Source organism: Lagopus muta, chromosome 3 (assembly GCF_023343835.1).
Source record: "Lagopus muta isolate bLagMut1 chromosome 3, bLagMut1 primary, whole genome shotgun sequence".
NCBI classification, from domain to species: Eukaryota; Metazoa; Chordata; class Aves; order Galliformes; family Phasianidae; genus Lagopus; species Lagopus muta.
Window position 1 is genome coordinate 84,575,788 of NC_064435.1, and position 24,725 is coordinate 84,600,512.

The window sequence follows — 24,725 nt, forward strand, 5'->3', positions numbered from 1 at the left end:
ATGCAACTTAATAGCAACGCCTTTGTCAGCCCCCAGTGCCTGGCTTCATTAGGGCTCCGAATCCAAACAATGTGAGACTCCAGGAATACTAAGCTAGATCAACTGGAAGCCAACAAAAAAATAACTGTGTTACATTTCAGTTTATTAACTGTCCAAGCCCACTTTCAAACTTGAGAAAGGCATATTATTATTGAAATTATCTCAGTAGAATCTTATTCTGCTTTCACAATCTGTGGATATGCATGTTTAAGCTATCATGACATGACACTGCGCTATTTGATTTATGTTTTTACTGATGCTTTGACTGAGTAGTTTGTTGCAATGTACTGCTAAATGGAGGAAAAATCAGAAACTGCATCAGACAACCACTCTGTATTTCATTCTAGAAAATAGCTGGCAATTATAATTACTCACCATGTTTCTGGCTCAGAATAAAAGTGGAATTGCACAAAAACCACACTGAACATTCATCACGATTAGAAAATGCTCCACACCTTGGAGTGCATTGGAGACATAAGAATAATTTTAAATGCAAATGAAATTGTGGGGGTAGCAAAGAGAACAGATAAAAGACAGTAAAACAAAGCCTTTCACTTTCCTCAAATTAGCAGGCTAATGTAGTATAAAAAAAAGCAGTTCTACTCAGATCTGTGCTAAGAGCTTTCACTTCATCATAATATAAAACAGCAGATCCGTCACCTTTCTGTATTCAGTACTCTTGATTTCGAGGTTGAAGTGAAAATTAGAAGCTGTTCATTCTGGCTCACAGACTGGGTTGCATTTGTTCAGTCTTATTCCATGACAGTGGGATGGAAAGAGGTCAGTAACACTGGTAAGTACTTATCTCCTGCATGTGATTTTATTTATTTATTTTCAAAATCCTTCACAGTGCTTCTGCTTTTGATCAATGCATACTTTCTGCAAAAAGCTTCACCGTGTGTTTTTGTACAAGGCTGTATCTCATGCAGAAATGCAATGATTCCTAGATAATGCTTGTCTCAAGTATTACAGCATCTTCAAGAATGAATGAATCACTTAAAAGTAGGAATTCTGGTATGGAAAAGGTTTCTGGATAATTTATATATTTCATAATATTACTGGCATGTTTTGTGTGTTGCTTTTTTTCTGTATGCCTTGTCCAGTAAGCAGTACCAGATAAGAACTGAATCTTTCTAAGACATGATTTACATTATATTCATAGCAAAATATTTAACAGTCTCATTACCCTTATGGTAGATGAAGAAAGTAGGCATTTCACTTACTGGAAGCAAATTTCTACACAGAAAACAATCCTATGGTTAATCATTATGAAACACTTAAAAATACCTCAGAATACGAGCTGCAATGAGGAAGATCGGAGTGAAAAAAAAACAAATTCTTCAGGAAACTTGAAGAAGATTTTTTTTTCTTGGGAAAGTTTTTATCAAATCGAAACCAGGGGCTTAATTTTTCAGTATGAAGGGTGAGGGGGAGTGGAGAAGATGATCATAGTGTCACCTCTTGTTGCTAAGTAACAACATCTCCTGGCCATTTTTATCTGATAAAGGAAGTCCAGTTGACGTTATGCATTATTCATCAGAGTTCCAATCAAACAATCAAAATTGTTTGCTTACACTGGGGACATTTAGTAAGATCAAAGAAACCTTCCTTGAAACTACTGGAGCTTACACGACTGCCGGGCAGCTCTTGATATTTTGCAGTAAGTATAGCTTCTGGATTGGGAGTGCTACAGTCAAGTTAATTGCTGAGGAATTTTAAAAGTTTCCTTGCCAAGGTAGGCTTCTGAATTTCAGAAAGGACTGCATGTTGATGAAAGCTGAATTGAAGAAAACAGAAAAAGCTTTGGAACCCCCGTTTCCTGATTTTTGCCAACGTAATTAAAGGAATTGCTTGAAGCAAGGGTCGCAAGTCTCTCTGCCCAAATCTTTCTGTTAGGTTTGTATGGAAAAGAACTGGAGGTATTTTTGTCTGTCTGTCTTAAAGTAAACGTCGTGCAGAGCTGTTTGCATGTTTATGATTGTGCTGTAACTAACTGAGGTGTGGAAGGCAGATCGGATTGTGCCTGTTCTGCAAACCTTGGATTTCTATGTGAGTTGCTGAGAACAGATGAAAATGAAAGAGGTAGCATGGGTCAGGTTAAGGTGCATAATCCCAGGAACTGTGCTGGCAGAGGTGTAACCTGTGGTCTAGATAGATGTAACCTGTGGTCTAGATAGACCCAAAGTTCAGAAGGATTCCAAAAATACAAATATTGACTAAGAAACTGTCCTGGGAGTATCCTAGCATGTCTTAATTGTCACTCTTATCACCGCTTTTAAAACTACTGGTGCAGTATTTTGCTGCTACTTCTTTCTGGTCAGTGAGAGGGGAGAAAAAAGGAAAGGTTGGTTTCTGTTCATTCTTCTATTCATTTCTTTTCTAGTGCTGTATTTAGTCGTATGCAGCACCAGTGTTACAGCGACTGCTCAGCGGTCCCAGCATTGCTGCCCTTGGCACTGAGTGACCTGGGCACCCCCGAGGATTTCTGATCTCTTTTTTAAGTGCAAATATAACAGGCAGAGGAACCTAAGTATGTACTGAAAGAAATTGAGAATGTGGCTGGCATAAAGGTGATTGCACTAAAAAGGTAATATTACTGTAGCAGCAATTTTCTCTTATGTCTTTAGACATAGGTTTAAACCAAATATCCTAAAATAGCAAAGGATACTTGTGGAGCTCTATGAATAGCGATTTGAAAATGTTTTGACTCTAATATGCCAAACTACATCCTTTAATGACTGCCTATGCTGTTGTTTTGTTTGTTTTTTTTTCCCACCAAGAAACTCAACAACTTTCTTCTGTCTGACATCTGTGTTGCTTTCCCAGGAATCTGATTGATCATACCAGAGCGTTGCACACACACATTAAGTTCCTTCAAAATGGACTACTTTTTGGATGTCGAGTCTGCTCAGAGAATGTTTTACAGTCAAGGAGCCCAAGGTAAGAGACTCTAGCAGTATCTCAACAATTACTATTTTAACTATACAGGGTGTACAGTGCCACGCAATGGCCAGCCCTTGTGACTGAGCTACTGAAATGTACGAAAGCAGAAAGTCTTCAAAATACACAGGGTGTAAAGGTGATTACAAGAAGAGTAATGATTAGGCTGATCTGCCCCGTCAGAGGATAAGGAAAAGCTAAGAAAGCTGCTTGGTGTACAGTGGGGGCAAAAGGAACAGATGAGATCCAGGCTGGGGCTGCAGAATCAGACTGGACAAGCTGAAGGGAGCAGGGAACTGCACACTGCTACACTGTGGTGTCCTTCCCCTCCTTTCTCGCTTCTCAGTGCTATTGGGATGGCTTGGTACATTGCCTGGTATAGTTCTGTTCTGGAGCTACAACTGACTTGGGAAAGCTCTGAGGCATTTCAATGTGTTGTATCTAAGCAGCACACTCAGGGTGGTCTGCATCCTTCCCGGTGAAATACTGGCCTCACCTGAACAGCAAGAGAGCAAAGGAGTAATCAGACTTGTTTGCTTTAAGATAGCTGAGAACTATTCACGACACAGATGATATTTTTGGTAAAGTCAGTTCACATTTTCCTCGTCAGTTCTATTTTTGGAGAAAACTTGCAGTTTCAAAGAGGAGGGGTTTTTATTCCTTAAAGCATTGTACAAAATGGCAGAAAAATGTAGCAAGCCTTTTTCTTTTTACATACCGTTCTCCAAAATCATGGTTCAGTAGTTTTTTTCTGCCATTAATTTCATCAGTTGCTACTCCCATTCAAAGCTCAGACACCAGAATTTGGCCTTCCCTCTGGAGGCCATCCTCCCAGAGCTGAACCCACTGGGGGAATGCCACCATCCCAGGACACATCAAGGTCAGCAGCACTTAACCTTTGGCTCAACTGAGGTGCTGCATTGCCCAGCTGCTGCCCCGGTCACTGTAATGCATTTTCATCTGTACATCACAAAGTAACATTGCCAGAAACCCCTTCTTGTCACAATACTGCCTTCCAAATTGAACAACAGCAGAAGCAAATGCTAAGCTCTTCAAAGTCAGGTTAAAACCAGCTGAGCATAATGACTAATTTTGCTCATTTTTTTCTCCATCTCAAAAAAGCAATGGATGCCTGAGCATTGCTATAGAAGCAGTGTTAGAATAGGTTCTTTGATATCCCTATGGGAACAGATCTCTTCTCTATTCCATAGAAACACAGAATCAGAAATGTGCATTTTAATGCTTTATAAACTGTACTACTTTATCGACAGCACACTTCCTGTGCACTGCAAGGTACAGAGAGGACTGTGGAAGAGGTAATATGTATTTGTGCAATGGAAGACTTACATTAATATGCACAAGGTAGCTAGTAAAAGTTACACAGGTAACATTTACTGTAAATATTTCCAAGAAGACAAGGAAAAAGTTATTTTACCCATATTTGGAGAAATTATATTGTTGACACTGAAATGTTCAACTTAGTACCTGGTTGATTCCTTGTTTTAATGCAGTTATTTTGCCCTTTAAAACACAAAGAGAGAAGAATCCATTATGCAGAAATGTATCGTGTACGATCTGTATGATACACAGGTGATCAGCTGGGGTTTGACATTTAGATCTGTCACGAGGGCTTCTACCTTTTGGACAGAACAAACAGAAACCAGCACTGAGAACTGTGGACTTTCTGTCCATCTGCATGTGAACCTTTTTTTCAAAGACAGCAATAACAATGACATCTTTCCCTTGTGTATCACAGTGTGGTACAGAGGCTCCCAACTCCTCATCACCTCTGTAAGTGGGAAGAGCTCATTGATACAAGAGCCAAACTGCGCTTATGCTCAGTCCCCTTGAACTTTTCATCTCTTTCTCTGCTGCTATTAATGCATTTTCCCCAGCTTCAGGAGGCGTTCACTGTCTGAGGTTTTGCACCAAGCATGAGGAGACAGAGATGGCTTCAATGAGCCAAATGATAATCCCCTGGAAAAGCTTCATCTGGAATGCTTCCTTCAGAAGGCGCCTTTATCACCTCCCTAAGCCCCAAAAGTATTGATATAATCTCATTCCTCTGAGCTATTTTACCCCCCGTGCACAATAAAGAACTCAACCCTCTCCCACTGTGCAGTTGGTGCTGCCTGTACTTCTCTCACAACTCCTGGCATCTTGTACCTCGTGCCAAATTTTGTTTTCTACAGCATAGGCATTTCTATATGAGATAATGGAATGATTTCTCCAAACATGGGCAAAAGGAACCTATCTCATTCCTTATCTGCCTTCTGAGAAACAGTTAAGCTGTGTTAGCTTAAACTTTCAGAAGAAAAAAAAACAACACACACCCAAAACCACACTGTTTGTGAGGCACCCATCCAACATAAATAGCTTAGCTCAAGTTGCTAGATGGGAACTGAAATATCTTCAAGAAAGCATTGTCACCAGATCTACCTAATGGTATCACAAGAAACTGTTTGATGTTAATATAATAACACAATGTCATTAGCAAATCATGCTATCAAAGAGCTTATATATGTGCATTAAAACCTTGTTATGCTAGAATTGAGTGAAAGAAGACTACAGCGTTCTACTATTTAATTAAAAACAATATCAAAATGCATTATATGTGTTATTACTGTAGTTATTATTACAGTTATTGCGTTACAATTTACTCTGTTCATATATCATATAATAGGGGTTTATGACCCACTTACTCTTCCTGTGAGATTGGGAGACTTCTGCCTTTTAATCCTTTGATCCTCCAGATCAAGAACAAAACCTCCTTTCCAATGTTTTCACATTAATGACATGACAGTGTTACAAATAGCAGCTGGAAAGCACTCATTCTCAACTGTACCCACTCCTTGTGAGTGGGAGAGAAGGGAAGGAATAGGGCTGCAAGATGTTTGGAAGGAACTCAAAGAGCTGTGACAGCGCTGCTAGCAGATTATACCACATCCCAGCTGACCTCAGGTCTTCTGTAGATGAGTGCAGGATTCTCTGACCTTAGCAAAGGGACAGAACCAGGGTCTTGGCACCAGCAGCTAGCTGGTTCTCTATCCCATGCTGCCTGCACTAACACCCACAGGCTGTTTCTACCCCTGTAGAAAGCTGCAGAGCTGCCTTTGCTGCTGTAGGGTAGGAGGAGAGAGGTGTTACCTTATCAGCTGCCTCCTCTCCCATCCTCTCCTTCTGCAGCAGAAGCCATCACCTCCCTCCTGTGGGCTGAGTGCAGAACAGAGGATATTGGCCATTTGGGCGCATGTGCTGCTCAAACAGCTGCTCCCCATTTCCTCCACAGAAAGTGAAAGCAGGAGGGATGGAAAAGTCACAAAAGCTGGATCTGGCAGCAAAGATTGTCTAGATTTAGAAAACTTGGTAAATGAAGCCAGCTGGCTGTAGCCTTCAGATACCAGCCAGAAATATCCTGACTGTCTCTTCTGTGACCGTATGTTGGGATCTAGGAGATGGGGTGTCCTTGCCAACTGCGTAATGCCTGGTGACGCATCTGCAAGTCAGAAGCGAGAGAAGAGGGACTGTGGTCCTGTATCTAACACCTTTCTGTAGGAAAGTCAAAATCTGAAATGTAAATATGAACTGGGCTTTAATATTTGAAAATTATTTTTCCCTTTGAAAATACTGGTCACTTTGGAATGTCAGTGTGTTCTAAATACAAATCTACCACTGCCTGGAGCAGGATTCAGCTCACTTGCCCCTTAGGCATTCTCAGTGAAGGTGTGGACACCTAACTAGTTACCTGGCAGGTGTCAGCAGAGAAGAGCAATCATTTTGAAAGCAGGGTTCACCTAATCGTAGACATCTTCCATAGGATAATATAAATCATGACTAATGCTCTGCACCAATTTAAGAAGCCTAAGCAGTGAACTCAAGACAAGTATGTTGGCGGTATTTGTTTGCATGGAGAGATCCCATGTTAACAGGCAAGAAAACACCCAATTCTGGAAAGGGAGCAACTTCCCTAGAATATGTCAAGTTGTAATGAAGCCACACACCACAACCCAAAAGGACAGGCTGGACATCGTGGTCAGGATGCTGTTCTGGGCTGTGAGTCCACCTCTTCTCTACAGACCGACTCTCTGCTCCTCCCTGCTCTCAGGCAACTTTTAACTCAATCATAAGATAATTTCTAATTTCTCCCAGACCTGCACGTCCACTTTTCCAGTCTTATCTCCTTTTACCCAGCAGGGGGCACGAAACTTAAGATTAACTGAACTTAAAATTGATTGAATGTTTCCAGGATGCTCCTACAGACGTCGAAGTTGTTTGCCGGTCCATTTGGCAGGATACACTGCGCATACTTCAGTAACTGAACAAAACTCTCTTGAAGGCTTATCTTAAACTATCTTTGTATCTATAAATTATTTATAGATCCACTAGCATGAGATATGCTCAAACTGGTTGCAACATTCCTGCAAGCCACTTGATGAATGTGAGGAGTAATTTAAAAAATGCAAAGTAGAATAGTATGGAAATAAGGAACAACGTAGTATATTGGGCAAGTGGATAACAGAGAATAGGACAGCCAGATAACATATGCATTGGATGGGATAGACACGTAGGGAATGATTACTCAAGAGATTGCTTCAAGGAAATACTACTTTAGTGTTTTTCAGAGTTTAATAAAATACTCCCAGTTCAAGTTTTAATCCTACATTCCCCGCTGCAACTCTGTTGCCACAATTTATTTATTTCCCCATGCTTCACTTTTGCTCACTTATTTTAATTCATACAGCGCTGACTCATTCTTGACATTTGACTTTAATCACTGTTGACTACTTGGCGCTGCTTCCCTCCTGCTTTTGCATATTAAACGATGGCCAGTACTTCTCAAAAGTATTGCTGCACTATCTCCAAATCCTAGCCCACATTGATTCCACTGCAGATGTTTGTTGTGAGAAGTAGCATTTGGACACTCCACCTATCAATTTATTTTTGTTTATTACCCATTGTAAAGACCAATATCTCTTTAGAATTATGACATTTTTCAGGTCTTATTAACGTGATGTTATTTGTTCTCAGAATAATGAGATTAATGACGGCAAATTACTAATGGCAAATGAACATTGCTGATGTAATCAATTCCCATGCCTTTAAATTCCAGGAAGTAAACAATCAACATCTGCCTCTCCCTCATCCTTCTTAAATGCTTTTTCCCCTTCCCACATCTTCTGACATTAGTTAGAAGTTAGGAACTGGTAACTGAGCACCATGGTCTTGCAGTCAGGTAGATTAGCCTCATCAATTCTATTAACATAGCTCACCGTGCGTTGTAGTAACTACACTTCAACTTCTTTGTGGCTATTTATTTCAATATCCAGTCAGCCAAACTAAAGTTAGAAGAAATAAGAATCTTCTAATTCTCAATGGCATATCTAAATAGAACTAGAATGCAACAAAAAATTTTAGAAAACTTCCGCATTCCTCACAGTTGAAAAAGTTTGTTTCTGAATGCTAAATGTATTTTGTTCTATTAAAAAATAATTTAAAATAACAAAACATCTGCTTGCCCCATTTCATAATCATCTAGCCATCTAGCTGTTTCCCTTCCCTTCCTCTCCTTTCCCAAAGCTTCCCCTTCCCCTTTGCCTTCCCCTTCCCTTTCCCCTTCATTACCTTACTCTTCCCTACCCTTCTCAATTTTTTTTTAATACAGGTATTCTAAAGCCTATGTCTCTGGATGCAAAGGCAGAAGTAAAAGCACATTTCCTCTAAAATGTACAAAAAAATGCTAGTTAGGTACAGAAACGTTTACCCAAACATCACAAGCCAGCATAACACGCTTGTGCACAGATTGGATGCCTTTTTGCCCTATGTACTACTGCTTGCAACTGTGAATCTAAGAACTTTCAGGTTATCAGTGTCCATCAGACTGATGTCAAAGATCTCATTAGCTTCATTTAGAGAGATGCAGCAATCCATATGTACGTACTTCTGTGTTTACCTGGGAGACATGAGCCTATACATCATTCTTCATAAATAACAAGTCATGTCCTCTCCAGTGCATGCACACACGTTCTACTGTTTTCCTTTCCTGACAGTCATACCCCATTTCACATCTCCAATACTTTAAAAGTTCTTCTTTACCACTTAAATTTAAAACAAGTCAAAAGTGAAGTAGCACTATATCAGCCCACAAGATTTTCTGGTAAACATTCATTTGGACCCATTGTTTGACTGTCTTTAAAGAAGAATTTTCACAGTCTAGTATTTTTTCTAGCACAGATGCATCATATTTGAGATGCATCAAAACCTATGTGAACTAACGATTTCAGTTCATCTAGCCAAAATCACGTCTGTCTGCATTATCTATGTGTGATACTATGGTGAGCCCTTTCCACAAAAGGAGGAAAACTGAAAGAGGAGAAGGTGCTGGGCAGAATACAGGAAATGAAATAAGATGCTCACACCCTTATCTAATGAAAATAACTAGCAAGAAAGACTCCTACTGTTAGCAACAGCAGCACTGCAATTAAAATGGTTTCAAAGGTTTTCTACAAATGTGGTCAAAATTTGCCCTAAGAAATGAATTTTTTCCTCCAAAACATCTTAAGGATTGCTGTCGTAAAATCAAAATCCCCTTACAGTTATTTCCATGTCATCTGTGATTACACACATCAGAAACACTGCCCTTTCCATTTCAGTCTAGACATCTCCAGCAGAAACGTTTTAGCACTTCACTTGAAGTGGGATCAAAATTAAGGATTTTGTTTGCAATTCACAGGCAAGAATTAGTGATGCAAATTAGACTCTGTAGATAAAGACACTTAAACCAAAAATGACCAGAGTATTTGAGTCACCACTAAGATATGCTAACATTTCAGTCAAAGTTAATTGGCAAAAGTGGATGGGGAAATCTAGGTGAATATTTCACATTTTCTTTGACTCATTTTAGGAGAACGATTTCACCTCTGAAAGCTTTTCTAAAGAAGTGAGTCTTTAAAAAATCAATTATTATAGCTCTCCAAGACATAAAGCTAGACTTTTGGCAAAAAAATATTAATGCTAATACTTATATTTACATTAAAGTATGTGAAAATTTATTTTCATGGGAAAAAATGGAAAACACAAAACTTCTTTGCAAACCATCCCTCGTGTTTTCAGTGATTTCAGTTCTCAAAAATAGGACCTCCTCTCAATGTAACGACACAAATTGAAATCACATGTTTCAAATGCCTCTGAAATTGCACTATAATCCTTCATGCATTTCTCATTCCCCTCTTCCTAACACATACTTGTGTCACATTTCAATAACATGCAGTATTGTCAAAAAAACAAATATGAGATGATATATAATCAATTCTAGCATGTCATTACATATGTTACTCAATTTCTTAAGTGTTTTTCCTCCATAAGAAACCGTTTTTGTTCCCTTTCTAACAAATATCAGACATGATGCTGGCAAAATGTGCTGATTCCTGTCATATCAGGAACAATTCAAGGAGAACAAAAGAATTTAGCCAAAATGACTGCTCTGTGTTCTGCGTCAAGGTAGAATTATTTTAAAGGAGCTTCTGGATGCTGGTCTCAAATCCATTTGCAGTATAAAATGGCCCCTCAACAGTTATCAGAACGTCATTCCCATAGTCCAAGACCTTCAAGGGGATAGTTCCTAATTCTCCTGTAGGGTGATACCCTAAAGACATGGAGCTCATTTGCGGACAGTATCTGAAGCTAGAGACACTGGCTGATTGTAGGCAATGGACTTGTGGTCACATGGGAGAAATGTTGTCAGCTTTACCAAAAAATATATGGCAAGTCATTTCCATAATATGGAGTGCAATGAATTACAGTAAGGAAAAGAGCATGCACAGCTGTACTCATGACATACATGCATATTCAGTGCCACTGAATGGATATTTGAATGTCTTCAACCATGCCTCCCACTTCTGTGATTGGGTAAGAATCAATCTTAGGCTTCGGTTGCAAAAATATTTACTCCAAATTAATTCCCTCTAAAATGTTCATATGCTTATTTAAAATTTCAAGTCATTCTTGAAAACTCCTGTTGGTGATATGCATAATGGGAGATAATCATGGTTGTTAAAATAATATGTAACGATCAATCCAGGAAACGTTTTCCTGCATCCACCTACCTCGAATCAAAATGAATACATGCTAGACTCCAATATTTTGACCCCCAAAATAAAAATGACTTATAAATGACTATAGGAAAGTCCACTCTTCTGTTTACAAGAAATGTGTATGTAATTTGGTATTTGGTGGGGTTTTTTTCTACATGGTCTCCTGTGCTGTCATCCATTCACCCCTGAAATGCATGGATGCCTTTTCTCTCACTTTAACTATAGCTAAAGCATGCCAGGTTTGAATGACTATTTTTTTTTTTACACGGTTCTTTTATGAGATGGTTTTTACAATTCTGACTTCATATACTGATAAATCTTCCTTAAGTGTAAATTTGATGATGTCATAGACAAAATTCTCCCTTGCAGAATTTTTCCATTCTCTTTTATCTTCATTACTGTACATCCCTGTTACAACTGAGTAATAGTTTACAGTCTAGTAGCAGTATTTACTTTAGCTTAATCTAAATAGCTGGCCCCATTAAATCAATTTCAACTCTTGCCCTTTGCTTTTACTTCAGATTCAAATGTTGTGTTAGAAAGGATCAAAAACTTGAAAGGAATCTATTTAAAACCAGAAAACAGATAAGTTAGAGCAGAAATAACTACTACATCCAGCAGCACAGATTTGCATGTTTGGTAAACTATGTAACTCTGCAAATTGGAAAATAGAGCATGACAGCTTTTGTTAAATCACACTAATTACATGCTATCATTCCTAGCACCTAAGTCAGGTTTTAGGCAGCAGAAGGCTTCTAATTGACAGGTATTATTTGGAACTCTCAAAAAGAAAAAAAAAAACATTAAAGAAAGAATCACAGTTACCAGGCTGCAGAGTTTGCACTTAGTCACCATCAGCTCTCCATCCCCAGCAGGAAAATAGAGCTCATTATTAGCTCATTATTAGTGCAGTAGCTTACAAAAGCACTGAGATATGGGCTTGAAAAAGGCGATGGCCAAACAGCAAGAAATACCCAGGCTTTAGACAAGGGCAGGGCACAGTGGTATGCCAGGTGTGATTTGAGAGCATGGCAGACCAGAATCAAACCCTCTGAAGCCTACCTTGAAGTCATAATAAAAGGACAGCATTTGAGGGTGTGAAACTCTCAAGCCCTAGATTTTTTTTGCACCTTCTTATTGAAGAGAGAGCAATCTCTTGCAGAGTCCCACAGTAATGTTAACAATCCCACATGAAAGGCAAGGAAGGGGTTTCAAGCAGAAATTCTCTTCCCAGCTCCGTATGAGGTAAAGGGAAAAACAGCATACTGGCAAAGTACTTGTGCATGGCACTCACGCTTTCAGTGATCAGACAGATCCAATCTAGCATTTGTGATAACCTCTATCTACTCACAGAGCCGAGGTGGATATATTTATAGGGGCTCTTCTGTTTGTGATTTGTAATTTATAGGCACGACACCAAATGCGCTCAACAGACACTCATAATTACATTTTACATTAAAAACACCGACATTAGAGGGACATCATTAAGGCTGTAAGGTCAAGTGCTGAATACTTATGCAATGCCAGAATGAAGGTTGCCTCTGCAACATTAATTCAGTTTTCTAATCCATACGTATTATGGTTCAATTTCGAATTGTATGATGATGCAGTAATTTTTTTACTATCCTACACTTGCTTCATCAGTGGGCAGTACTCACATAATGAACTAATATTAAATATTTTGTTTTCTCCTCCCTTAAGGCATGGCAACAAGCAATTTAAAGCCCATACAGAAGATAGAAATATTCATTTCCTCATGGGCTTCTCACGGGTGCTTCACCAAAGTACATGAATACTTTACAAACATTAATGAATTTGTATTTTCAGAAAATCCCTCATTAAAAAAACTGATGATTCCACATTTCACAATTAAGACACTAAGACACAGAGTGATTAAGAACAAAAACTAGCTGTCAATTTGAGCTCACAAATTAAGACACCAAGAAACTGAATTTGGGATTAGTTTTTATATGTATCATCTCACGCACTCCAGGGCACAGAATCCACCAAGTCCTGCAAACTAAGTGAACACTTGGCAACTCCCATTGCTTAGGCATCACGGTCTGAAAAACAATATTCAGAGAAGGAGGCACTGCAGCTATGGACAAGTTGTGAAGAATGGTTTCAGTGGCCAAATTAGTAACTGTGAACAGGCAGTGTGTGTCAGAAACAGAGTTATTAGCTGTGTCTTTGAGGTGCAGAGAGCTGCAATCTTTCCTCATCTTGGCATCATTTGAATCAGCCCTTAAGTTCTGCAGCATGTGAGACAGGGACTTCACACCCTCATCTACTACATGCTGCAGATTCTAATTTCCATTGAACAATTTTATTTCTCTTTTCTTCTCTTTTTTTTTTTCCCCCTCCCATTCTTTGTCCCCATTTCCATTTTTCCTGCTATTCTCCTCTTCATTCATTCTTTCTTATCAGCTCGTCGGGCAACTCTGCTCACTGTGCCCACACTGATGTCAGCATCTTCTGAGGAAGACATAGACCGGAGACCCATCAGAAGACTCCGCTCTAAGAGTGACACTCCATACTTAGAAGAAGCTAGAATTTGCTTCAACCTTGACACAGGTAAGAGCACCTTAAATAAGTACCCCCTTGCTCACCAGTTGCATGGTGGTTCACCAGAGATCCTGGGATGTCACATCTGTTCTGCTGCATGCCCCTATGTATTTATGAATATGGATCCTTTTAAGAATCTTACTGCAAGTGCTGACCAGTGATTTTGTCCCTGTTTGCTGGGGCAAGGCAGTAACACCAGGGCAAACCGAATAGGTTTGCAAACACGATATATTTACACCTTATCCACTGCAGTCACCGAGAAACCTAGAAGTTATTGTAAACTTTTACAAAGGCATTAAGTCCTAATGGCAAACTTTGGCTTAAGCTGACATTACAACCACAGGAAGAACATCCAGCATGCTCCAAAACCTCTGCAGGTTTAATAGGCAAAAGAACTAAGTGTTGAACCTGCAGGAATGAGCAAGAAAGGCATCCCCAAAACTCCATGGCTGCCTGCAGTCACTGGGCACCTGCTGGTGTTCCTTTGGTGCTGAGCGTGACCAGAGCAAAAGACTCTGAGACGGTGCCAAATTAACGACCTTAAGTGACCGCCTTCTCGTTAATCAATCGAATCTCCCAAACACGTGCCAAAGCGACTCGTACACACAGGTGCTGGCCACAGGCTCCCGTCGTTGGCCCTTCTAAACGCGTGGCCGCGGTTTACCTCATCCCCATCCCCAGAGCGGCTCGGGGTGCACAGGGCAGGCCGCAGCCCCGCTCTGGGGGCACCTGGCCCGGGTCGTGGGAGGCGGGGGCAAGTGGCAGAAGCGGGGGCCTCCGAGGGCCGCCTCAGCCGTGCCCTCTGCCGGGCCGGGCTGGCGGCGCCGGGCGCCCCGGGGCGGGAGGGGCAGCGGGCAAGGCCGGCGCTCCCGTCCGCGAATCCTTGACGGGTTTTCCCTCTCTCCCTCCCTCCGCTCCTTTCTCCCTTTCCCTCTCTCCCTTCCCCGTCCTCGCCTCCCCTCCCCCTCCACCCCCCCCCCCGCCTCTTTCCCTCCGTCCCTCCCGCCCGCCCCCGCCGCCCCCTCCTCTGCCCGGCCGCCCCGCGACGTTCCGCCGCTCGCCCTCGCCAGCTCGCCGGGCCACGCTGCTCACCGTGCCCACATTAATGGCGGCATCATCCGAAGAGGACATCGACCGCAGACCCATCCGCCGCGTCCGCTCCAAAAGCGACACTCCGTACCTCGCCGAGGCCCGCATCTCCTTCAACCTCGAGGCAGGTGAGAGACGGCCCGGTGCGGGCTGGGGACGGGGAGCGGGGTTCAGCCGAGCACCCCGGGGCCACCGCCGGGCCCTGCTTCGCACCTTCGGGGCCCGCCGGCTGCAGCCCGGCCTCCCCCGGTCCCCCGGGGCCTCCGTTTGGCCCCCGGCCCGCTGCCCGCGTGCTGCCCGGCCCGCCCGCCCCTCGGCTCCCACGCGGCCCCGCTGTCCCCTCATGCTGGGGTTGGCCCCGCGAAGTGCCGGAGCGGCCGTCCCCGCCTTGCCCACCTGCTCTCCTGAAATCTGCCATTGTCTCGCCGTTGCTTTTCGTCGCTCTCGAGTTGTGCGCGCTCCACTGCTTGCTGGTCTACCTATGGCTCCCCAAATTCGCTTCCTCCTTCCCGCTTCCCTACTTGTATGCTTTAGAACTAGCCTCCCTGCTCAGCCTCTTGCTCCTCTACCTCTGCCCCTTCCTCGCAGCCACCTCGGAGCACCTGGGGTTTCGGCTGTCCCACCAGCTTGTATCGCACACGGTGCTTGTCCCAGGTGCTAGGCCCTACTGTTTCCCTCCTCCGACCTTTTCATCCCTTACGGGCTGTGTCAACAGTAAACTGCACCCGAACTGATTTGTTCTCCGACACAAAGAAAAAAGAAAGTACTTTCTATTGGCTTTCTGTACTGTACTGAACTTCTCCTGTTTGTCAGGGTGTGAGGGAGGATTGGGAAGTCCTGCTGCCGTCTTGTGTCCCAGCAGTAGATGGAACAGCCTCCCTGTGAGGTGTGCTTTGGTGCAGCTCCCTCTTTCAGCTCAGCCTGTCAGCTCCTTAAGAGGGGCAAAGAGCCACCATGGTGTTGCTTCTTTCCATGCTGCAGGCTCCCTGTACCTCCTCCCTCTTTTGGCTGGCTGAAAGTTGGAGATGACAGAAAAGAGATGTGTTTTCTCCTCCATTGGGTGATGGAGGGGATTCCCCTCCCCCTCCTGTCATCCTTGTTGTAATTACACCCTTGGTAATGGGTAATGTGTGGTTTGGTTGTACCATTGGCAGAACAGTTGGCTGCGTTGTGCAGCGGGTCATTATTTCTCTCTGATGGTGACTTCTTAAAGACAGACCAAGCTGTGGTGAGTTGGTGATGTTTCAGGGCCCAGACTGGAGTACAGTGTCAGAAACCAGGTCTTAGGTCTAGGGAACAAGGATTGAAAACACAAAGAGCAATGCTGTGTGTAAGGTGTAAATTGTGCGAGGCTGCATGTGTTTATTGGACTGCTGAAATACTCCTGTGTTGGTTTGCGCTGTCACAGGTAATAATACTATGTCATGTAGTTATAAATAGATAAACCAGTTAAGAGCAAGACTCTTTCAGGTCACCTGGTGCTTCACATCTCTATGCTGAGCCAGGCATGTTGTCTTTACTACAAGTCCCCAAGGGCTGTCAAGTCCCTAGGTGCCTCTTTTCTGCAATCCACTGGAAAATGTGATGATTACTTTTAGCTTCTTTCTGTTCCTCTGCTTTCCTCTCCTCACTTGAATTTGCATCTTTACTTTAAGAGGTGGAATTCCTTTAAAAGAAATTATTAAAAGTAGTGTTGGTCTATCAAGAAATACACATGAAAAGTGTGCTAAGCAGTGCAAGCGTGCGTTTTCATTAATCCATCTGGCAGTGAGTAGTTTATAGCTTAAAGAAAAAAAAAATTTGCTTAGCAACCGGATTGAGTGAGTGAGCCAAAGTAAGCAAAACGTGCCAGTGGTGCCCACTTCATTTCTGAGCTTTTGGATTTACTCCCCTGGTTCTGCAGAGAGCGCGAGCCGCGCACCCTGAATGCAAGGACTCTGTATCCCAAGGAAACAGCTGCTGGGCGTCTTGTTGAGCCACTTTCGCGTGATCTTGCTGCGCGATGTAGGTTTGGATGTAGGGTGGCAGCCTGACTCCGGGCCGTCCTGGAGCTCTCGCCGGGTTCTTTGCGGCCGCGGCGGAACACGTGTCTGGGAGCTGTCCGCCGCCCGCGGTGCTGAAGCGGCTCCGCGGCGGGGAGGAGGCGGCGCCCGCCGTGTCCGCTCTCCCGTGGGTTACCTGGCGGTGCGCACCCAACTACATGTGCTCAAGTGCTTGTGCAGGGGAAGAGAGTGGAAAGGAAGCGATGCTTTGTTCTCAGTCTGAACGAAAGTAACGTGACACGTGGGGCACAGGAAATAACCTCTGCCTTATGTGCTGATCACTTGTTTTCCACGTAATGCATTCCATATCTGTGGCTGCTGCTCAACCACTGCTTACAGAGGTATTTTTTTTCCTACAGCTGCTACACATCGGGTCGCACTGTCCAGTCATTGTCTTCTTTCAGGGCTGGAATGCAGTATGCAGCTGCTTTCCTATATTGGAACTTAAAATCTCCCTTTATTAATGAAACATAAGTAGAATAAGTGAATACTACCCTTCTCCACTCTTAATTACAACCACTGGTTAAGAACTAGCAGGTTTTTATCTACTTCTGCTGCAAGTTATAATTATACCATTACTGTTGTTATCTATATTGTTGAACAACTGAGAGATTGCATACAGAGTCAATTTGGGGAAAGCATAGATTTGGTCGGCACTGTACAAAAAAACTGATTAGCAATGCAAATTTTGTCTGCCCTTCTCTTCAGAACGTATTTACAGTTTTGCTTTGACTGTCCAAAATATCCTAGCTTATTTTGTTCATTTCTAAATATTGCTCAATTAACTCGCAATTATCACCTAGCATGAGTTAAAAATGCTGTTCAATTATTTGTCCCCAGTATATATTTTTGCTGGTCTTCCCAATCCGTTTAAAATACAAAGCTGTTTTCCAAACTCGGTTATTTTCCTTACTACTATACATATGCAAATCCTATTAATCTGAGTTATGTGCTCATATCAAGAGGATAATGTTTCCCAAAGGATTTAGATTACCTCTTCTGCCAAAATTAATGTGGCTGCATAACGTAATAAAAATATAGACAGATACAAATTCTTTTTCCATATTTGATAATGAATCAGTCCACATTCAAAAATGATTTTTTTAATTTTCTGAAAGACTTCCTCCATTGCCACAGTAGGGGAATGTGAAATGCTCTCTTGCTTTTGAGTGGCCATCTTTTGTTTTCTTTATTTTGTTTAGCAGTCTGGCATGGCTCCATCTCTTAACGTGAAGCTTTGGCTTTTATTCCACATCTTCCTAACATCAATTTTCAATTTTTCTTTCTAACCTTCTTATCCAGGCACCTATAAGCTAATCCCAAATTGCTTCTGAAAACTTGAGCCTCCATCTGTGACAACTGTTCAATGGCATCATCTCTCTCCTGAGACTGTTGCATCTGAGTAGCTAATGTGTTTTTAGAGGCTTTGACCTATTTCTATTCCTCTTGTTGAGAAATATTCTAGGTTTACAGTGGCAGTGCATGGCAGGCAACTTTCAAGTTTTATAAATTAGCAGAGAGAGTGAGTGATAAGGAAGTAGACCACTTACAACTCTCACTAAATGATCCAATACGTGTGTTTTTCTTCTGCCATCCCCTTTATATCGTATCTGTGGGCTGCAGGGGACAGTGCTACTTTGAGTGGATCTGACTAAGTTTTCTTCTGTATACAGACAGATGCTTTTTTCCTGGCTGAAAAGTAAGATTTGTACTGCAATCCATTGCAGTGCTGATTTTGGAGAGAGATTTCTTGTTAAGGGAGCAAGAAGCCATCTTTACCTTATCTGTCTTCCCAAGATAATTCAGGGAGGTCACCAAGTGTCAGTCTTCACTTAAACAAGGTTGGTTGTCTACTTGGAATTTAACTGGGAATGTAAACTTGGGGAGAAAGAAAGCCAGTGTGCCTTGGAGATGATATAAGGGAAGATAGTAGCTTCCTTGTACCTTGCAGTAGCTGTACAAGGGGTCAGCCAAGAGGGTTCCTTAAGAAGGAACATATTGTACAACAAGGAGAGGGGAGCTCTTGAATTTTAACATCCCCCCCACCTTAGACTCAAAAGCATGGGCCAGTGATGCAACTGAATGGAAACCCAAGGTCAGAGGGATGCAGGGGTTGGGATTTGCACGGGGGAGCAGGGAGTGAGGTACTGAAAGAACAGGCTAGCGGAGGTCTTGCAGGCAGTGCTAGCTCCAGAGCCTACGGGCTCAGTCCATCCTGAGGCACAGCACACATTTCAGGTGCACTGAAGTCTCTCGGATATCTCACCCAATGTCTGGATCCTCAAGTGATCCAAGTCATTTATAGATTTCAGCCAGGGATCTGAGCAGACTGTAGAAATAAATGTCTCTGCTTCCCTTCAGTGATAAAAACTCGGTTCCATCTCTTTGTATGGAGTCACACATTCTCCTGGGATGTGTTCTGGGAAAGCAAAGCTGAGAGGAAAAGGACTGAGTAGCTCTGCACAGTTTTGCCATGCATAGGGAAGAAAGATTCTTGCATCTAGAAAGGCAAGCAAGCTCAATGCTGTTAAAAGCTGTGATGATTAACTCATTTTTGGGGAAAAAAAAACAACTCCAAACAGCAACATCAGCCTGTGTTAGTGCTGCTGCAAGGAGAATTAATTCATAGGGTGTAAAGGAGGAGGAGGATCCTGGCAGAAACAGCTGAATGGCTAAGACTAATGTTAGTGAGCTGGGAAACGTTCGTAGCTGGTTGTTTCTGTGATGTGTGGCTGGTGTGAGAGAGCCTGAACACAAAGAACCTGAGAGAGCAGTTGAGGGTTTCAGACACAAGAACTTCCCCAGTCTGAGCTGGGCACAAAGTTCAAATACAAATTTCTTGCATTTCTACCGTCCTGGCACTTTTGGCAGTCGTCTGGGGCTGTAGTGCTTCTTACAGCCTTTGTGGTAGGCTGCCTCACTGTTATTATTTGTACTGCTACATTCATTCCATCATATAGCTTTAGAGCTGTACTGAGTATTTTTCAGAGGGCAAAATAATGCACAATTTTCCTTTCTAATACAATGATAATGTCATGCATCTCAGCCTCATCTGTTGATTTATCTGTAATATAGTACATTTTTCTTCAGTGAGCAAGGAGCAGGTTGTGTTGTATTAAACATTTATAGAGCTCACTGAGATGGGTAAAGTCTAAGAAAGTGAAAACAAAATTAAGTGACTTAGCTCGATTTTCTGCAGGAATCTCCATCCCATCTATTTCTGTTTTCTTTTTTTTTTTTCCCTAAAACTCAACATTTTACTTAAAAAATCTGTTTCTCGGTTTGCCTCTGGTCACCCTCATGTATGATTTAGTACACTAACACAGTTGTCTCTCTAGTCATGTTAAATGTTTTTTGAGTTGTGTTTTTTTGTTTCTGTTTATCCAGTGTATGTTTGTGTCTACCTATAATGAAGTATTCTGTGTGGTCTAATGATTGGAATAACTAGGAACTTAGGCTACTTTGAATTTATGGGATTAGGAATTATACTTAAGGGGTAATGTGAAGTGTATATTTGTGTTTTTAAAAATACTTCCAAATTATGGTGGCCTTATGATTTCAGATAGGAAAGATTGGGCTCAGGAGAACAGGGAAGATATATGCAGTAGTAGGCTTTGTAATGTGTGTGGGATGTTTTATTTCTCTCTGGAGAAAGATTAGTAAAAATGCGTGCTTGGAAAAATTCCACCTTCTTTCTCTGTTCTAATCACTCCCTCAGATTATTGTCATGGAGATTCTCTTGTACTTATGAAGTTGTTTCACTGATTTTTGACAAAGCATTTCTGAATACCTGTATGAAAGGGTTTGAACAGCTGGGCTGTTCTGTAATCAGGCTTTATGTTACCGAAATTCACATCTGCACTTTGTTTTGATTGAATTATGACCATCAGCCTCCAAGCTGCTTATGTTGCAGCACAACTAGAGACCAAATCTGTACCCATCCCTTATTTTGCCGAATCCAGAAAGAGTGCACACCAGTGAAAGCAAGGCTTTAAGACACACTCCACACATCATACAACAAGAATAAGCCATTTGAGACAGACGTCCCTTTCCAGGACTAGATGAAGTTGCTGAAAATGCCTCAGGATCAGTGCTGTATGTGTCAGGCAAAAGTTGTGTTTTGAGAGATCATAACTACAACTGAGCTTCTTCACTCTTGTACTTGGCTTTGGAGGCAGCCAACACTGGCAGTCTCCAGCACTGACATAGCTGTGGAATAATTGTGACAGGAGATAGAAGGAAGGTGCAGGTTTTCTTCTGGGGCAAGATATGCAGATCTGATGCATTTAACAACTGTCAGCATTAGATACGATTGTAAGGCTGCTGTAGTGCTGCATTGGTAACCCAGTTCTTCTTGAAAATCAGTATCATAGAACTCAATGGAGTAAGACATTCACTTTATAATTGCCTTTTGCTTGATAAAATTGTTGGGTTAATGTAGTCTAGTTTGTTCCTGCAAGATGAGAGACTGCAAAATCTTTTATTCTTTCTCATTTCATCAAGAGATGTAGTTTTCGTAGTGGAGTTAGGACTTTAAGGAAAACACGTTTTCTGAAACTTTAGATATAATTGTCAGAACCAGCAATCCGAACTCTGAAATATTAGCATTACAATCTAGTGAAAAGAAAAGGCCTAATTCCCAGTAACAGGTATAATTAGCTCTAATGCTTAATTACTCTGAGTCAACTAATTGGTTTCATTGGGACTACTGACAGTAATGCTCACAGCTAGACGTGTAAGTAATAATGCCATCAGAATTAGTGTTAAAGTTTCTAAGATTTTGCAGTATGACAGAAGTCGTTGGTGCAGAGAGAATGTCCTGAACTGCTTTCAGATAATACGAAGTTTCAATGCTAATGAAATCTTATGTTATTAACAGTTGCTTCTTGTGCTTCAGACCATGGTATGAGTGTGGAATATTGTACTTGTCTGCGTTTGTTCTTTCTTGCTGGTGAACAGTTGGAATGGTGCATCTCCTGAGGTGCAAAAAGTGTCCGTTGCAACATTTTAGTTATATTAGTTTGTTTTATGTGGTAATAAAACTTGTTAATAAGGCCATCTCAAATTTTTCTCTTCATTCAGAATGTTTTTAAGATAAAACTGTTTGTAGTTCACCATTTATAACCCTGCAATTCTATTGATTTTGCTTAGAGTGCTTTGATGGTCTTATTTTATATTGATATGCTGACACCCTACGTGGCTGTCTTCCCTACGTGTCGTTATAGAATTGATTATAGAATTGATGTTATTGAATATTTGAAAGAAAGTAATTATTGCCATTACTGCAGGCTTTGTAAAATGGTGTCATGAGAACTTTCATTCCTTGTTACTTAAATTTAACCTGTAAGAAACAAAATGAAGGTGATGCCCAAAGACAAATTTTATTGAGTAGCAAATTCAGCAAGAAAATAGGGAAGCAAAATTGGAAGATAACATGAGTGTTTCTTCAACGCTCCAGACTGTCTGTGGTTTCATGCTGGTTATGAAGTACATAAGGGATGGGAAGTATCTGACAAGTGTTTTCATGTTGCCATACCGTATGGCCACATGCCATTTTAGCTATGATGGGTAATGACTGCAGCACGTTTCAGCTAACCAGAATATCCATGCATAATTTATAGCGCAATATGATTTTTATGATTAGTGCTAACAGTACTTGGACAGACATATATCTGCTTAATAGTTTATAAGCAAATTAAATAGCTGATATATTATTGAAGTGGAAGAGGAATTTTCATCAAGGCTAGATCTACTTCTTTACAAGAGTGTTGGAAATAACAAGTGCCTGTTGCAAGCTTCATGCCCCTCACTGGGCAGGATCTGTTTCAGTGTGTGACTCTTGTCTGCCTGTATGTCCTTTCTGTCTTGGGGAAAAAAAAGAAAAAAGATGTGTTAGGAGTGGTGAGGAGAATCTACTGATGGACGTAAGAATAGCTTTCCACGTGCTCTGTTTCAGGTTTGAAAGTATGTGAGTATGAAGGCTTTGTTGCATGTTCTGTGCTCTACTGACCCCTTGTGAAGAGGTCCCATGTCATGCCCTCAGCTTCTGCATCCTCTATTTCTCTGCCATCTTTTTCATTTGTGTGTGTTTGTCAGGGCTGCATGGGCTGGCAAGCAGCATCATGTGAGTCTGCAGTTTCTTGAAGTCTGTGCTGAGTTGCCATATCTGCATTGGGCTTTAAGTGGTCACTCTGTGTTCTTAGGATCTCTGATAAAGAGCCATATAATCTATAAGATGCTTCCCTGATTATTGGCAAGTCAGTAATTCCTTAGAGCAATTGTTCCTGCTCTCTGCTTTGTGAGTGCTCTTTGGTTCATTGTAGACAAAGGGGGCTTATTGAAAATACTGACATGAAGAGCTACGAATAAACTGAATTAAGCTGCTTGTAAGTAGTCGCTGATTAAAGAAATTTGGCATGTTCAGGCATTCGTGAAGAATTTAATTTGTCTTATCACTGTCTCATCAGCACCAATTTCTTATGGCTTACGCTACACGTAAAGGCTCTTTGTAGATCACTGAAGTGATTAACTTTTCAGAAAACTTTTATAGCTTGTTTCAGAGTTATCACAATTATGTAGCAGGTTGAAAGGGCTAAAAATAAGTAGGAAACAATTGACTGTTTTGATTTTCTCTGTGTGGAAGCGTGGCAGAATCTTGGAACGTTTCAAAAATAATATGAAAATGAGATGGGATTAACAAATAACCTGCAAAATAGTCACATATGATTGAGAGGCGAAAAAAGAAATTAGGAAGGACTGAATTGTAATTCAGTGTTATCTCAAAGCTCTGATGAACAAACCATTCTGTAGAATGAATTTGATAAGGTTGCTACAAATGATATTTTTAGGAACAAATTAATTTATTAATGATGCCTATTTTTTTTTAACAGAAAACAACATAGGCATCAGTTAATAACCTTGGGGTCAGACCTTGAAAGCTTTTCCCTCTGGAAGCAGTGCATCTAACAGCTCTGACAGTGCTAAGGAGACCCAAAGGGAGAGCAACAGAACTGCTTGGTCGGGAAATATCATTACATAAATGGAATATAGTTTTTTGTTAACATGTTTTATGGCATAATAGTAGGAAACAAGGGGAAAGAGTCACCAAGATTAAGGTGAAAGAGGGCATGGGATGTCAGTAAGAACTGGCAAGGCTAAACTTAGCTGCTGCCAGTTAATGCTGTCTGAGGCAGCAGAAGCATGTTCTTAGCAGGTGCCCCCAAAGCGGCCCCACATGTACCTATAGATATGTGTCAGCAGCCTCAGGAGGGCACGGGGACCATCTGCCACCAGTGTAAAAGGCTTATAGAGGGCAGTGGAAGGATCGCTCTGGAACAGCGAGGTATTTGCTCTTGCAATTACCCACGTCAGTCACAGGAAGACAGGTCAGAGGCTGTGTTAGCTGCTTCCTCCTTAGAGGTGTTTCAGGTTGTGTTTCTGTACCTGTAGCCAACTGCAGTATTAAGTAGCAGGGCTTAATGCTGAAAGGGAGCTGAAGGCAGGACCTGTTTGCTTGTCTTTTCAGAGATGCATTCTGCTTTTAAACTCCTTTCTTCCCTCTGTCTGCTAAAGTGAAAAGACTTACCAGCTGTATCAGTATAGTGAATAAAGAGATACTTAGCTTTCATTAAGGCTCGTCAGAGAAAGAAAAAGATTTCTGTCAGCAAGATATAAAGGCATATACCAAGGCAGTAGGTGTGGTAACAGGATTAGCCATAGTAAAATCCATCATTCAGGACATCTGAAGTCCCATGTAACTTTTTGCTGCTATACTGGAACATATGTGATCTTCATTGTTCACTTGTTTGAAACTGATGGATTAGGTTTATGCATGCAGCACAACTGTTTGTGCCATAGCCATTACTGTACGAGCAGCTTCCTTTGTTGAATGGGATGAAAGGCTTTGGGAACTTGGTGTTTCATGCACTTTAGAATTTTATATTGAATCTGAGGTAGAGGT

General features: G+C 41.6%; 1 protein-coding gene across 9 annotated transcripts in view; it reads left to right on the forward strand.

Annotated features, from left to right (window-relative positions):
* Nucleotides 1-425: 425 nt before the first annotated feature.
* Nucleotides 426-24,725, forward strand: part of PHACTR1 (phosphatase and actin regulator 1) — a 291,827-nt gene continuing 267,527 nt past the window's right edge. Inside the window, exons 1-5 of one of the 9 annotated variants that reach the window (XM_048940524.1) lie at nucleotides 426-832; nucleotides 1,794-1,935; nucleotides 2,866-2,979; nucleotides 13,497-13,643; nucleotides 14,705-14,851. In XM_048940524.1, the coding sequence (XP_048796481.1) occupies nucleotides 2,919-2,979; nucleotides 13,497-13,643; nucleotides 14,705-14,851 (355 nt within the window). In that variant the 5' untranslated portion in view covers nucleotides 426-832; nucleotides 1,794-1,935; nucleotides 2,866-2,918. The other 8 variants (XM_048940522.1, XM_048940521.1, XM_048940525.1 and 5 more) reach the window with 8 other exon arrangements.